Below are 14,042 nucleotides of genomic sequence, written 5' to 3'. Positions count from 1 at the left end.
AAGGACAGAACATGGGAGCTGAGTCTCTGAGGTCTGCTGCACAGAGGGCGGAGGGGCTCAGGACAGGCCTGAGTCATCACCGTTTCCTATGTGTTTTCTTCCTAGTAAGAGAAATAGTGCCTAGAGTGTCTACCACGTTGCCTAACAGCTAACGGAAAATCCCCGTCATTTCCCGCTCGCCTGCCCCCATGCCTCTTAACACTGAGCTGAGGTGTATCGGGAGGGGGAAAACATGGAGGGAAGAAACGCTGAGATGATATATTATAGAAGTGTACCCCTCAAACTTACATAATGTTATGAACCAGTGTTACCCCCAAAATGTAATGTTAAAAAAAAAAAAGAAAAAAGAAAAGAAAAAGAAATGCTGGAGCCTGGACATTTGAGCAAAGGTAGGGGAAAAATGGTTTTCCCGTCATCTACTTGTGCCGGAATGGTGCCTCATTTAATTCTGTGAGGGGTCCTAGGAGCTAGGTGCTCTTTGTCCCATTTCCAGAAAGGAAACCAAAGTGTAGAATAGTTACCTAGTCAGTTGTCCAAAGACAGACAAAGAGTCAGTGATCTGTCTGATTTCAACCCCAAGTTTGACCCTCTTCACCAGGCTTTCTCCTGGGGTTTCAGGGCAGCAGAAGGGAGGTAAGTGATGCTCTGGGCACATGAACAAAGAAAAGGGACACTTCTGACAACAGTACAGAAGAAAACAAAAACAAAAAACAGACTCCAAAGTGTCAAGAGGAAAGAGTAGGACCTGAAATCATCTATCACCCAGGAATTTCGGAAGAACCGATGCTTCCCCGGCCTCGCTCCCAGGGCTGCCTCACCCGACCCCACCCCAAGGCGCCTTGTGGTAGGCTTCTCCATTAACCCAAGGACACTGAGCACATAACAAACATGCCACGTGTGGTCTCAGCTGCAGAAAACAAGCAGAGGTACCCAGCCAACGTCCCGTGTGGTGAAGGTGAGAAGAGTGGGGGAGGCTGGGCTGCAACCCTCCAGCCTGAATCTGGTTAGAAGGAGGAGAACAGTTGTCACAGACAGAACCCCTGACCTAGAGAAATGCACATGAGGTGATGGGCGGCAGGAGAGGCGCAGGACAGAATGCCATCGAAAGAACAATCCAGAGCTGGACCAAAAGGCAAGGGCCGGATGTGGCACAAAGAGTCCCGGATAGGGCTTCAAATCCTGCCTTCACAGGGGCGAGTCCCCAGAGCCTCCTGGGAGGCCAGTGTCATGTCCACACTGCTGCCTCCTACAGCTCCTCCCATAGCATTAATGGAGCACCCACCCCAAGCCCGGTCCACAGAAACAAGGAAGGGTGAGACAGCAGATCACTGACTCAAGTGGGAAATATTTATACTTGTAAACAAGGGGGGCTGGGGCAGGGGCAACACAACCAAGGAGCAACTCTCCAGTTTTCAGATGGGAAAAATGAAGGCTCAAAGGGGGCAATGACTTTGCCTCAGGCTTTGCTCTTGGAGCCCACGCTGGGAATTCCTAGAGGATGGAGGGACTTTCTCCAGCTTTGGACATTTATTTTAAGTAGCCAGAGAAGTCAGAGCTGCTCCCCACATGGCCTTAGGGGGAATTCCAGGTCTGAGCAAAGCCTGGAATCAAAGCCTGAGCAGTTGGAATGAGGTTTCACTTTCTTTGTCTGCCTTTGGTTTCCCAATGTCACAGTGTGGGGCTGGGCCAGCAGCCAGCTTAACTTAGGAAGAGTGAATGAAAGAGGAAAAAGGAAGACTGGGCCAGGAGGGGCGGGGAGGGGCTGCACTAGGCTAGAAAAAGTGTGTGTTTGGCTTTAGCGAGGAATATGCTAGGAAAGGGGGTGCAGGAGGCATAAAGGTGGATGAGAACTCGCCCTCTGAACTTGAGAGGACCATCAATGAGCCTGCAGGGTTTATGAACCTCTTATATGCCAAATGACATGTGTGTATCTGTGTAGGACTCCACATGTTTGTGGGAAGTATTCACACCTTTCATTAGATTCTTAAAGGGCTGCATTACCCAAAACAGGTTGGAAGCAATGTCTCACTTTACAGGGGAAGAGACTTAGTACCTGGCTCACAGTAACGCCCAGCAACAACTTGTGCAGTGAGTAAGCAACGAGAGAGGGGTGGAGACCAAGCATGCTGGCAGACAGCGGGGGGCAGAGACGGCTTCATGACGTCTGTACCGCATCTTACAGTCTCCCAAGCATGGCCACAGTCGTGACTTCCTTTGATCCTCTCAACCACAAGTGCGGAAGGTCAGAGAGGCAGGTGTTCCTAGTTTTCAGGAACATAAAATGCTGGTTGAATCATAACGGTAGTCGCCGTTCATTGAACACCCCTGTACCAAGTACAGTACTGCTTAATTTACACAGACTCTTTGATTTCCTCATGGAATCGGTACATTAGAGCCAGAGAATTTTGTACAGGAGAAAGCAAGTGACAGAAATGGAATTACAATTAGGTTCTTCTCCCTCCTCTACACCCTCTTCCCAAAATCCACTGGAACCACCCAAAAGGAAGAAAAATACTCCTGATGTACCCACTGCCTATTCCTGCTCAGCAACCCCACCATCCTACCACCGCCATCCCTCCTTTCCCACTAGCACTTATACACAAACATACCAACAGAAGCTTTCTGACACCCAGCAGAAAGGTTCACGGGATTTACAGATGAGGACTATGTTAGTCCATCTGTGGGTTGGTCCACTCACCTCTCTCCTCAGCTAGTGTCCCAACTCAGCAAATTTAGTATCCAGGAAAATGCTTTCCTTTCTTCCTCAAAGAGGGAAACTGATATCAAGGAAAGGAAACAGAAATAGAGATCACATGGGAAAATTGAACCTTAGCAAAAGTTTCAGGATTTCTCTAAAAACAACGTGGTGTGGTAGAAAGTCCATGAACCCAGACTTGGATTCATTGTTGAGTTTTAACACTTTAGGCTACGGGACCCTAAGCAAGTCACTTAACCTTTCTAAGCCTCGACTGACAAATTTGCTTAAAAATACTTTGTAATGGAGTTCACTAATCCCTGTTAATTAGAGTCTGGTCTGCATTGCTGAAACGCCTATAGAATATCCTTAAAGGGATTGCCATTTTATCAGTCTTAATAATTATCTATGATAATAATAGCTAATATTATTGAGTACTTAACATGTGTCAGACATTGTACCTAAGAGCTTACAAGCATGAGCACATTTATGGAGACTTAGTTGTTTCAAAAGTACTGGAGAGGCCCTTATTATTCTCCCTGATTTATAGATAAGGAAACTGAGGCAAGAGAGACTAAATAACTTGCCCAAGGGCACTTAGCTAGTAAGTGAGAAACACATCAGAGTCCCTGCTCTTACCCACCAGGCTACACAGCCTCCCACATGTTTGGTAACTAAGGGGGTTATGTAAAGGGAACAGTTAAAATAAGCACAACATTGTTACATGGATAGATGCATGTTTCTGAGGTGTATGCAATTTATTTCTTCAAATGAGATGGCCATGCCTTCCAAAACTGTGTTTCTACTGTTAACCGGTAAATGAGGAAGGAATGAGAGGATGCTTGTGATAAGCTTAGAATAGCACGTGGCACCTAGAGAGGATGTAGTAACTGTTAACTGCCTGACTAATGTGAGTAAGTGGAAAGAACTTGAGCCTGGTCATCAGAAACACCATATTGGATGTGTGACCTTAAGGATCTTAACCACTTTTGCAGAAGCTAAGCTTCCGCTTCTGCAAAATGAGATTAATAACCACCTTGCCATAAAGTCATTGTGAGGAAGAAAGGGAAAAAAAAGGTCTTCTCATTCTGAGTGATTCAGCCACTACTATATATGTAGCTAACAAGAAAATGTTCTTGGCAGCTGGCCTTGGTTCACGGCTTGGCCTCTCAAGGCGCTTCGAGCACAGCATGGGCAGCAGCCATCGGATTTCTTTCTGGTTCCCACTGGTTGGCCCCGGGTGGAACACAGGCTGTGGCTGAAATAGACCTACATCGGATCTCCTCCAAGGTGGTCCTGGGGCTAAGCCCCCAGTAGCCAGCTTCAAAATGAGCTGCCTCATTTTGAAAATCACCCAACTGCCTCCAAGTACAACACAGCCAAGGGGCAGATTGGGCAGGCACCAGAGTCCTGCTGAGGCAGATCCTGTTCCGTAGGATCAGCCCCTGCACAACTGTTCCACTGTAGTCAATCCAGTCCTCACAACAAGTGAGCCCAAGGGTCAGTCCCTCACATTGATGTGCAATTATCAACCAAGGCTCAACTACAAGAGGAGGGCACACACAACCCACACAAGGGACATACCTGGAGTGAGTGGCTCAGGTGACCAGAGAGATTGCACCACTGAGCCCCACAGCATACCTACTATATAAGGCCACTCTACGAAGACTGGAAGACATAGCAGTCCTACCTAATACATGGAAACAAACATAGGGAGGCAGCCAAAATGGGGAGACAAAGAAACATATCCCAAATAAAAGAACAGAACAAATCTCCAGAAAAAGAACTAAGCGAAACGGAGAGAAGCAATCTATCAGATGCAGAGTTCCAAGCACTGGTTATAAGAATGCTCAATGATCTCAGGGAGAACTTCAACAAAGAGACAGGAAGCATAAAAATGGAGATGGAAACCATAAAGCTGAACCAGTCAGAAATAAAGGATACAATAATGGAAAAGAAGAACATATTACAGGTAATCAACAGATTAGATGATGCAGAGGATCCAACCAACGATGTACAAGATAAGGTAGCAGAAAACACCCAATCAGAACAGCAAAAAGAAAAAAGAATCCAAAAAATTTAGGAGAGTTTAAGGGGCCTCTGAAGCAATATTAACTATACCAACATTATCATTATAAGGATACCAGAAGGAGAAGAGAGAGAGCAAGGAATTGAAAACCTATCTGAAGAAATAATGACAGAAAACTTCCCTAACCTGCTGAAGGAAATACACATATAAACCCAGGAAGCACAGAGAGTCCCAAACAAGATAAACCCAAAGAGGCCCACACCAAGACACATCATAATCAAAATGCCAAAGATTAAGTACAAAGAGAGAATCTAAAAAGCAGCAAGAGAAAAGCAGTTAGTTACCTACAAGGGAGCCCCCATAAAACTGTCAGCTGTTTTCTCAACAGAAACTTTGCAGACAAGAAGGGAGTGGCAGGAAATATTCCAAGTAATGAAAAGCAACAACATACAACCAAGATTGCTCTACCCAGCAAGGCTGTCATTTAGAATTGAAGGACAGATAAGGAGCTTCCCAGACAAGAAAAAACTGAAGGAGTTCATCACCACCAAACCAGTATTACAAGGAATCTTAGAGGGACTTCTTTAAGATCGGAGAGGGGTTAAGGATGGGTGAAAGGGGAAGAGATTAAGAAGTACAAATTGGCAGTTATACAGTAGTCAGAGGGATGTAGGGTATAGCATAAGGAATACAGTCAACAATATTGTAATAACTAGGTATGGTGCCAGATAGGTACTAGATCTATCAGGGTGATAGATCGGAACAGGGTTGGGGGCAGGGTGAAAAAGGTGACGGCATTAAGAAATACAAATTGGTAGTTAATACAGTATGGGGAATGTAATCAACAATGTTGTAAAGATCATGTAAGGTGCAAGAAGGGCACTGGACTTATCAGCGGGATCACGTCATAGACTGTGTGGATGCCTGACCACTGTGTTATACACCCAAAGCTGAAGTAGAATAATATTGAATGTCAACTATAACTAAATATATAGATATATACAGTCACAGGATGTAGAGTACAACATAGAGAAGACAGTCAATGATATTGTAACAGCTATATAAGATGTCAGATGGGTAGTAGCTTGCGGTGGGTTATCACTTTATGAGGGGTTTAAATGTCTACCTATTATGTTGCTTTGTACACCTGAAACTAATAAAAAAATCAATTTAAAAAAAAGAAGAAAATGTTCTTGGTATAAGATTACATTCTTTTAAAATGGGAAAATGGGCATAACAACAGCTGACACATGCAAAAACATTAGAATAATGGCTGGCACACAGTAAGCCTTCAGCAAATGGCTAATAATTATAGTGTGTAGCATGAGCTCTCTCTTCTCTCTCTCTCTCTCTCTCTCTCTCTCTCTCTCTCTCTCTCTCTCTCTCTCTCTCTCTCTCCCCCGCCCCCTTCTCAACAAACCTGTAACCAATTATCCCACTTTATAAACAAGGAAATAGATGCTTAAAGACATTAAGAAATTTTCCCAAGGATCGCTCAACAAGTAAATGGAGGTGACCCTGCAGGGGTTATGAAAGCAAGACACACTCCAATTCATACCTGGTGAAAAGGTCATCAATGCCCACTTCAGATCCACTGCCCCCATCATAGGGTGGGTGCTCTCACCTCCTTTGGGGACTATATGTTAGAGGACCCTCCCTTTCTCAATAAAACACCTCATCAATAACATCCTTCCATGGATAAAAGAGAGAAGATACAGACCTGTAATTCATCAGAAAGAACTCTGAAAGCAACCAAATAAACACCAGTTGCTCCTGATCCTGTCCTTACTGTACTTCCTCATGCCCCCAAGGAAGCAGCTTCCTGACCTCTAGGGACGAGCCCTGCCTGGGAGGATGAAGCTGAGGATGCCAGCAGAGGAAGAGGTTTTCAACCACCAGCGCTGTTCTAGCTCTTGCTGAGGGCAAAGGGGGAACCGATGAGCTCATTCTGGAAGGGAGGGTGGCGGGTGGTGAGGGAGGGCGGCGGGTGGTGAGGGGTGGGGATGAGGGAGAAGAGAGAGAGAATGACAGAGAAAATTTCCGGAGGCTATTTCAGTTTTCTTTTCTGTTTAATGCAATTTCACTTATGATATCAGCCAGTGCGTGGCTGCTGTTTTGGAAACTCCCCTTGGGGGCGCCCCCCCCTCTGCTGGCCTCCCTATAAAGGGCCGGCCCGAGCTGCAGAAAATCCTTGCAGAGGATCCTGAGACAGCACAGGATCTCCCACAGCCTCTGTCCACAGGTACCATGAAGGTGTCCGCAGCTGCCCTTGCGGTCGTCCTTGCCGCTGCTGCCTTCTGCGCTCCTACATCTGCCTCCCCATGTAAGTCCAGGTCCTGACCACCAGGCCCGGAGTCAGACCCTCTGGCTAGCCCAGACCTTGCCCTCTTTTCAACTCTAGCACTTATACTGTCTGAACCCTATGATTTCCATGCTTACTTATTGCTTTTCCCAGATGGCCAGTTGTCCCTGATAGATCTCTAACCCCCTTCATGGCAGGGAACCTCTGATGAACTTTTCTGTATCTTCAGGGTCTACACCCCCAGCTGCCAGGTGCTCACGGACTGTGGACAGATGCTGGGGATATTAGTAGGCAGGGGCAGCTCACGCTGACCTCAGAACATGACTAATTCACGCCTAACACCAGCAGGGTTTCTAAGAAACTTATAAGCACTTAACTAAAACCCTTCTGGGACAGTCATATTTTCCCCCATTTCATAGATGGAAAATAAACGGGACCTGGAGAGCATAATGAAAGCTAATTAAACACCTACTATGGGTCAAGTATTATGCTAATTGCTTTATATGTATCATCTTATCTAATACTTACAACTATTGTTGGAGTAGCTGTCCTTGATTTACAGAAGGAGAAACAAGAGGTTTTTACAGATGGAGAAGAAGAGGTTAAGTAAATTGCCACGGTCACACAGCTAGGAAGTGGGGAAACTGGTGTTCAGACCCACTTCTGTCTGGCTCTTAAACACTCCTGCTCTGCTGGGAAACGGCAACTGCCACTTCCCAAGGTCGTCCTTAATTAACTGACCAACAAAAAGTCTTCCTTCTCTGTTACAGCGCTTTTTACTATGCCTCAGCCAGAGGCTCCCGAGATCCAATATGCATCTTGAGGCCCTTCTTAGGAGTCCTGCCTGAGCCATGACGTCCGAGTTTTGGAAGCCTTCCCCGAGCCCACCCTTGGTCTCAAAGAAACTAAGTTCTGAATCCACTGAGGATCTTAGGAGAGCAAGACTAAAGGCAGAGGGCCAAAGACAAGTCAGGAGAGCCCCCCTGACGTGTCCTGAGACACCATAACCCCATGCCTTTGGCCCCCCACGTGTCCTGAGAGCCAAAGGCATGGGGTTATGGTGTAGAGGGAAGGCTACGAGCTAGGCTCAAAGATTAAACGAGGGATTGGGGAGATCCTCTCAGTCCTTTGCTGGAATCCCCACTCTGTCACTGTGTGTCCACGGCAAAGTGACTTTACCTCTCTGAGCCTCAGTTTCAGCCACAGGGAGATAAATCGTCTCTTCAAGATAAATAATGTAAAGTAGCCAGTTTGCACTGGCAATAAATACAGGGGTCTCCTTCCTTCCTTCTCCCAGATGCCTCGGACACCACACCCTGCTGCTTTGCCTACATCTCCCGTGCACTGCCTCGTGCCCACCTCCAAGAGTATTTCTACACCAGCAGCAAGTGCTCCCTGCCAGCAGTCGTGTAAGTCTCAGACCTGTGGAACCCTCCAGGGGGGTGAGGAAGGGACGCCTTCTGTTGCAGAGCCAGTCGCTCCAGCAGCCCTCTGAGAGGGTGCCCTATCCACTCCCACCCATCCTCCAGCCGCTCAGATAGCCACAGCTCCTCCCTCTCTAGTTTCCCATCCCCCTGCCATCTTGTAAAAGAACTAGATAAGGTGTTCTTGGAGGATCCTCTCCACTCGGATGATCCTAGGTTATGTCTTCAAGCTTTACGGATGTGGCTCTTACTCGAATTTTGTCTGCAATGCCCCTGAGTGAAGAAGATTGACTCATCCCCTTCCAGTTAAAAATGCCACAGTCCCTCATATCCCATAACCAATCAAATCCACCTATAATCTATGGAACTAGGGAGGAGAGGTCAGAAGTCATGGCTTTAGTTGTAGTCAAGTATGTAAAAAAAAGACAGCGATTGGGGAAGAAATACTGAAATGAGATTCTCTTTTAAATATGCAAGCTAATACAACAATCCCTACTAACTAGGAAATGCCTACTATGTGTCAAATGTCTTACATGCATTCTCTTAAATGTCATCATAATAACCTTGACAGATATGCATAATTCCACCATGTTTCAGATAATGAAACTGAGGCCCAGAGAGGTTTAGCGACTTGCCCAAGGATGCACAGTAAGTGAGAGATAGAGCCTCTCTCTGAAGCCTCTACTTGCTATAATTGCAAGATCATTAGTGATAGTTGCTTAAGAAATTTAAGACAATAGAGACTTAAAGAATTTAAATGGGGCAATCATGGAGTTTCTTATAGAATTGTGACGTTTTGTCCATCCAAACATTCCTGTGACTCGGGCAAAGTCATAGGTATTCAGAGGGGGACTTTGGTTCTGACGAATCCTTCAAAGTGTAATTGGTAATGTTGAACATTACTAATTTTATTTCCGAAAACAAATTATTCTTGAAAAGAAAAAAAGTCCTTCTTTGAGCACCAATTATGGGCAGGCAGAGATTAGGAAACCACCATCCCTGCCCTTAAGGGGCTCAGAATCTAATAAGAAGACAGATACAGTGACACAGACATCCTGTATAAGAACATTACAAAAGGAGAAGGAATACACCCAGCTTCTGGTGTTAAGAGAAGGGATTCAGGGGACGTATGCTGCAAAGCGTGCTACTGGAATTGGAAACGGACTGGTAGAGAAAAGCTTGAGGGACTGGGTCCCTTGGGCAGAGGAAACGTCCCCAGGGCTCTCCTCTGGTTTACGTGGAGTCTCCGCATAGTAAAGCACTGAGGGCCTTGAGTTGTCGGCACAATGAAGCAAAAGCGTCAGTGCCGTCCAGTGTGGCGTGAGCTGGAACAGGGCAAGCTGAGAAAACAGAGGTCCTGTTGTTATCCACGAGAATGGTCTTCAAGGCTGAATGGTAACTGAAGGGAAGGGAAGGGAAGGAGAGATGGAGCGAGGAGCCTTCAGAGGTGGCATCCGCCAGCCAGGTGGGTGATGCGAAGTCAGAAGCAAGGATGAGAAAGGGGTGGAGGGTGACGCTGACGTTTCGACCTAGATGGCTGGAGCTGTTTCAAGAGGAAAGCGCCAAGGGACCAGCATGAGGACCCTCTGGAAATGCCCAGCAGGGAGTGAGAGACAAAGGGTTGGGAGCTGAGGAAAGGACGTTGGGGCTAGAGAGACGACATTCTTTAACAGGAGGAAGGGGTCTCTCAATGTAAGTGTGGCAATATAGTACAGCCTGGGCTGGCTCCAGAGCTAGTCTGCCTTTGTTCGAGTCCCAGCTCTGCCAACTGGTAGCTGCGTGGGTTTGGGCCCCTCATTTAACATCTCTGAGCCTCTATTTATTCATTTGTAAAGTGGAGTCAAATAGGATTATTTCCCCCACTGGGTCAAAGTGAGAATAATAACATGCAAGATAAAATTAGAATATTTTATCTTTATCCTGGCACACAGTAGGTGCCTGGTAAGTGTTAATTTATCATCATCGTCCTTCTCCTCTAAATGTATTATTATATACATAGAAGTGACAAGTGAAGCTTGATGAGTAAATGCAATTCATTCATGCACTAACTCATTCAATAAACATCCATTAAGCACCCACTGTGTACTAGACCCAGAGCCAGAGACTTGGGAAAGCACACAGAAGAGGGCAGCAACTTTGAGCAACTCTCAAGGGGCAGGTGAAGGCAAAGGCTCCCAAAGAGACTGAGCAGAAAGAGAAGTAGGAGGGAAGTCAGGCAAGTACAAGGTCCCCACAGTGGGGGCTGGGAGAGAAGGCTTGGCAAGGAAGGACAACTCTCCAGGGTCACGTTCTACAGGGAGGAGGAGAAAATGGAGGCCTGAGCAACCCTAACCCCAGATGTTGGTTTCCGGGCCTTTTCATTTCCTGACTACAGGCCAAGGGGGTGAGGAAAGAAAATAGTGCGTCTTCAGGATTTCCTGTATGACACCGGGTTTAACAAGGGCAAGGTCTGGGTCTATAGGTCTCTCACCACCCCAAGTAAGAAAACGAACCCTAGGAGGCACAGGGGCCCAGAATGCCCGTTCTATTCCCTTTCTCTTCTGTACACGCCAGGGTGGGAGAAAGAGAGATGGTCAGGTCAGGTGGCTCTGAGTAAGGCTCAGAAAAGGAGAAGCAGCTTCCCTGAGAGCAAACGCTATCCATGACAGAGCACAAAAAGGGACCAAGAAACCCTCATTCTCACCAGACAACCTAAGCCTTCACTCTGTCTGAAAACACCCTGAAAAGCCACACTGAAAAAGGGCCAATAGGCAGGACTAGCCCCAAAGTAACATGTTAAGGGGAAGGTTGGGCCCCAACCTTTTAAACCTCCCACTCATACCATCAACAGCTGTAGAAATAAGGCCGCTGGCTCTCGTAGGTTCCTTGTGTTTCCACGTGCTCTGATACTGCCACTGTGTCAGGGCCCTCACCCTCTCTGAGACACCGTGTCCCATACCAGGACCTTTGGTCTCCGAGCCAGCCTAAAGCAGAGGTCCCACAGCATTCCAATAACAACACATGTATAGTATTTTCCAAAACTACTGCACACATACTGTCTCGACTGACCGTCCCAATAATTGTGCAAAGCAGGCATTATTTCTATTCACATTTTAGAGGTAAGTGAATAGACTCAAAGAAGGCCCTAACTGATTTGCCCAACGTAATCCAACTAGTCAGTGGTGAGATCAAGACCCAAGCTCATGGGCTTCTTTCCCTCACCCATGCGTGCACAGGTATATTGATTTGTTGAGTGTCTGCCCCATGCCAGGCACTGGGTTAGCTAAAGCCAAAGGACAGGTTTGTTTTACCACTTCTTGTCTCCCACTTATTTAGCCATGACTCAGTTTCTGGAGGACCCCCCTTTTTCTCTGCATGGTGAGCACCCAGCATCAGGTCTGACACAGAGGAAGTGCTGAGAAAAGGCTGGTTGGTTGACCAACTCAACCCTGAGCTCCTGTATCACTAAGGCCCATAGCCCCTGAACTCTCTAGGCTGCATGTGTTTGTGTGTAGGTTAAAATACACACAAGGCTGCTTTTGGCTTGGAGCCCGTTGAACCAATAGAAAAGGAAATTCCTTAAAAGCCACAGATACAATCTTATGGAGCTCCAAAAATGACCCACCCAGTACCACCATCATCTTCCCTTATGCCTCAATCAGTCTCGTTTCCAAAACTGGGAGTACTAGTGTCGACCGGGTCTCACTCTCTTCTTGTCCTCTCTCACAGCTTTATCACCCGGAAAAATCGCCAGGTGTGTGCCAACCCAGACAAGAAATGGGTGAGGGAGTACATCAACTCTTTGGAGATGAACTAGGATGGAGGGCGCCTTGACGTTGAACTCCTGCAAAGTTCCCTATTGCTTCTTGCTCTTGTCCTAACCTGTCAGCTTAGGAGGCTTCTCCCCAATCACCTACTCCCACCCGCTGCTTAGAGGGCACGGATTCCACCACACAGTGGCAGTTCTAAAAGCCTCCCCCATCCGAAGCCTCCAAGAGCTCCTGAGGCTCTGCCTTGTGCACAGGAAGTGCGGAGGCTCTAACTTCAGGCTCCTCAGCTCAGCCATGGCTCTGCGATCAGGAAGTCAGCGTGCCTCTGGAGGCAAAGGGAGGAACACGGGGCTTCTGTGGTAAAGTGCTGTGGCCAAAGCTCCCACTCCGGCCCCTCACTGGGATAGGCTGACTAGCAAAGGTGAAAAATCAGCTTTCTATTAAAATTCTCCAGGCAATTACACAGCTGGCTCCGGGTTTGATTTCCTCCTCGGGAACCCTCCTTCCTCGTGAGTGCTCAGCACGCAGGGGTCCAGGGCTTGTACACATGTGGTATCCACCCTAGATTTGGCGGCCATGGCCCTGCACAGTGAGCAAGGCTGGGAGCACAGGGACCACAGCGATGAGTGCAGATACAGTGACCAGTGGTTTATCCACTCTGGGGGGAACCAAGTCACCACATCCCCACCCCCAAGTCCCCAAGAATTTCACTCCCTGCCACAGCACCTTCCTGTTCCTTAGACCGTGGTTGGCCCTGCCACCCACTCTGCTCCCCTTCCACCCTAGTCTACTCTACACCTTACCCTCTACACCTTACCCCAGTGGGAGATACACGACATTCCTGCTCCTGGGATGGGACTGAATGGCTATCCCAAAACACCTCCTTTCAAATAAAGAAAAGTAGGGAAGGGGAGAGGACAGGAGGGGAGGGGAGGGAGGGGTAAAAGTAGGAGCACTCCCCACCTTCCCCTCTATGTGTCCCTTCCGGTGAATAGGGATTGACAATAGGTATCGCACAACTGGGAGGTCCCTATGTGCCAGGCACTGTCAGCCCTACACTCATCGTCTTCCATCATTACACCCCTTTGGGGTAGGCAGCATCATTAATGCTGTTTACAGTTGGGAAAACCCTGGCAAGAGAAGGAAATAACTTACCTAAAGCCCCAAAGTACAAAATAAATAAATAAAAGAGGGTGGGGGGTGGGGAGGTTACAATAAACATTTAAACCCACCAGGTCTGATGCCAAAGCCCACGCTTTTTTTTTTTCGTCTTTAATTTGCAAAATTTAAAACCTACAGAAATTTGTCAGAATACATCCATATACCCTTCACCTGGATTCAAATATTAACATTTTACCTCATTTGCTTTATCTACGTGCGTGTATATGTGCGTGTGTGTGTGCATTGTGGTTGGTATACACAGTTTTTTCTTAATCGGAGAGTAAATTGCACGTGAGATATCACTTCACCCCTAAGAGTTTCAGTACATATCACATACCCGGGAAACTTACCATTGACACATTATTTTCTAATACACAGTCCATGATCAAATCTCCACAATTGCCCCAATGTCCTTTATAGCTATTTTTTTTATCCAGGATACAACTAAGTACACAAATTGAATTTAGCTGTCACGTCTTTTTAGTGTCCTTTAACAGACCTTTTTGTCTTTAAGTACATTGATGCTTTTTAGGAATTCAAATAAGATTTTTGTAGAATATTTTTCTCATTTGAATTTGCCTCATTATTTCCTCCTAACTATATTCAGGATAAACCTTTTTGGCAGGAATATCACAGGAGCGAGGCTGTCTTTCCGAGTGCAGCACATCAGGACACGAGATGC

At 46.7% G+C, this 14,042-nt stretch overlaps 1 protein-coding gene across 1 annotated transcript; it reads left to right on the top strand.

Moving 5' to 3' along the window:
- The first annotated feature begins 6,871 nt into the window (after positions 1 to 6,871).
- Positions 6,872 to 12,650, top strand: CCL5 (C-C motif chemokine ligand 5). The gene is made up of 3 exons (XM_033090855.1): positions 6,872 to 7,047; positions 8,324 to 8,435; positions 12,159 to 12,650. Exons 1-3 carry the CDS (start codon positions 6,972 to 6,974, stop codon positions 12,244 to 12,246), a joined length of 276 nt encoding a protein of 91 aa, XP_032946746.1. The 5' UTR covers positions 6,872 to 6,971; the 3' UTR covers positions 12,247 to 12,650.
- The last annotated feature ends 1,392 nt before the right edge of the window (positions 12,651 to 14,042 follow it).

This window comes from Rhinolophus ferrumequinum, chromosome 21 (genome assembly GCF_004115265.2).
Source record: "Rhinolophus ferrumequinum isolate MPI-CBG mRhiFer1 chromosome 21, mRhiFer1_v1.p, whole genome shotgun sequence".
NCBI lineage: Eukaryota > Metazoa > Chordata > Mammalia > Chiroptera > Rhinolophidae > Rhinolophus > Rhinolophus ferrumequinum.
Note: the sequence above shows the minus strand (reverse complement) of the source record. Positions and strands in the feature narration are given on the sequence as shown.

Coding starts and splice junctions, on each gene's coding strand:
- CCL5 (XM_033090855.1), top strand. CDS start 6,972: ATGAAGGTGTCCGCAGCTGCCCTTGCGGTCGTCCTTGCCGCTGCTGCC. Junction 7,048..8,323: donor TCCTACATCTGCCTCCCCAT/GTAAGTCCAGGT, acceptor TCCTTCTCCCAG/ATGCCTCGGACACCACACCC. Junction 8,436..12,158: donor TGCTCCCTGCCAGCAGTCGT/GTAAGTCTCAGA, acceptor CCTCTCTCACAG/CTTTATCACCCGGAAAAATC.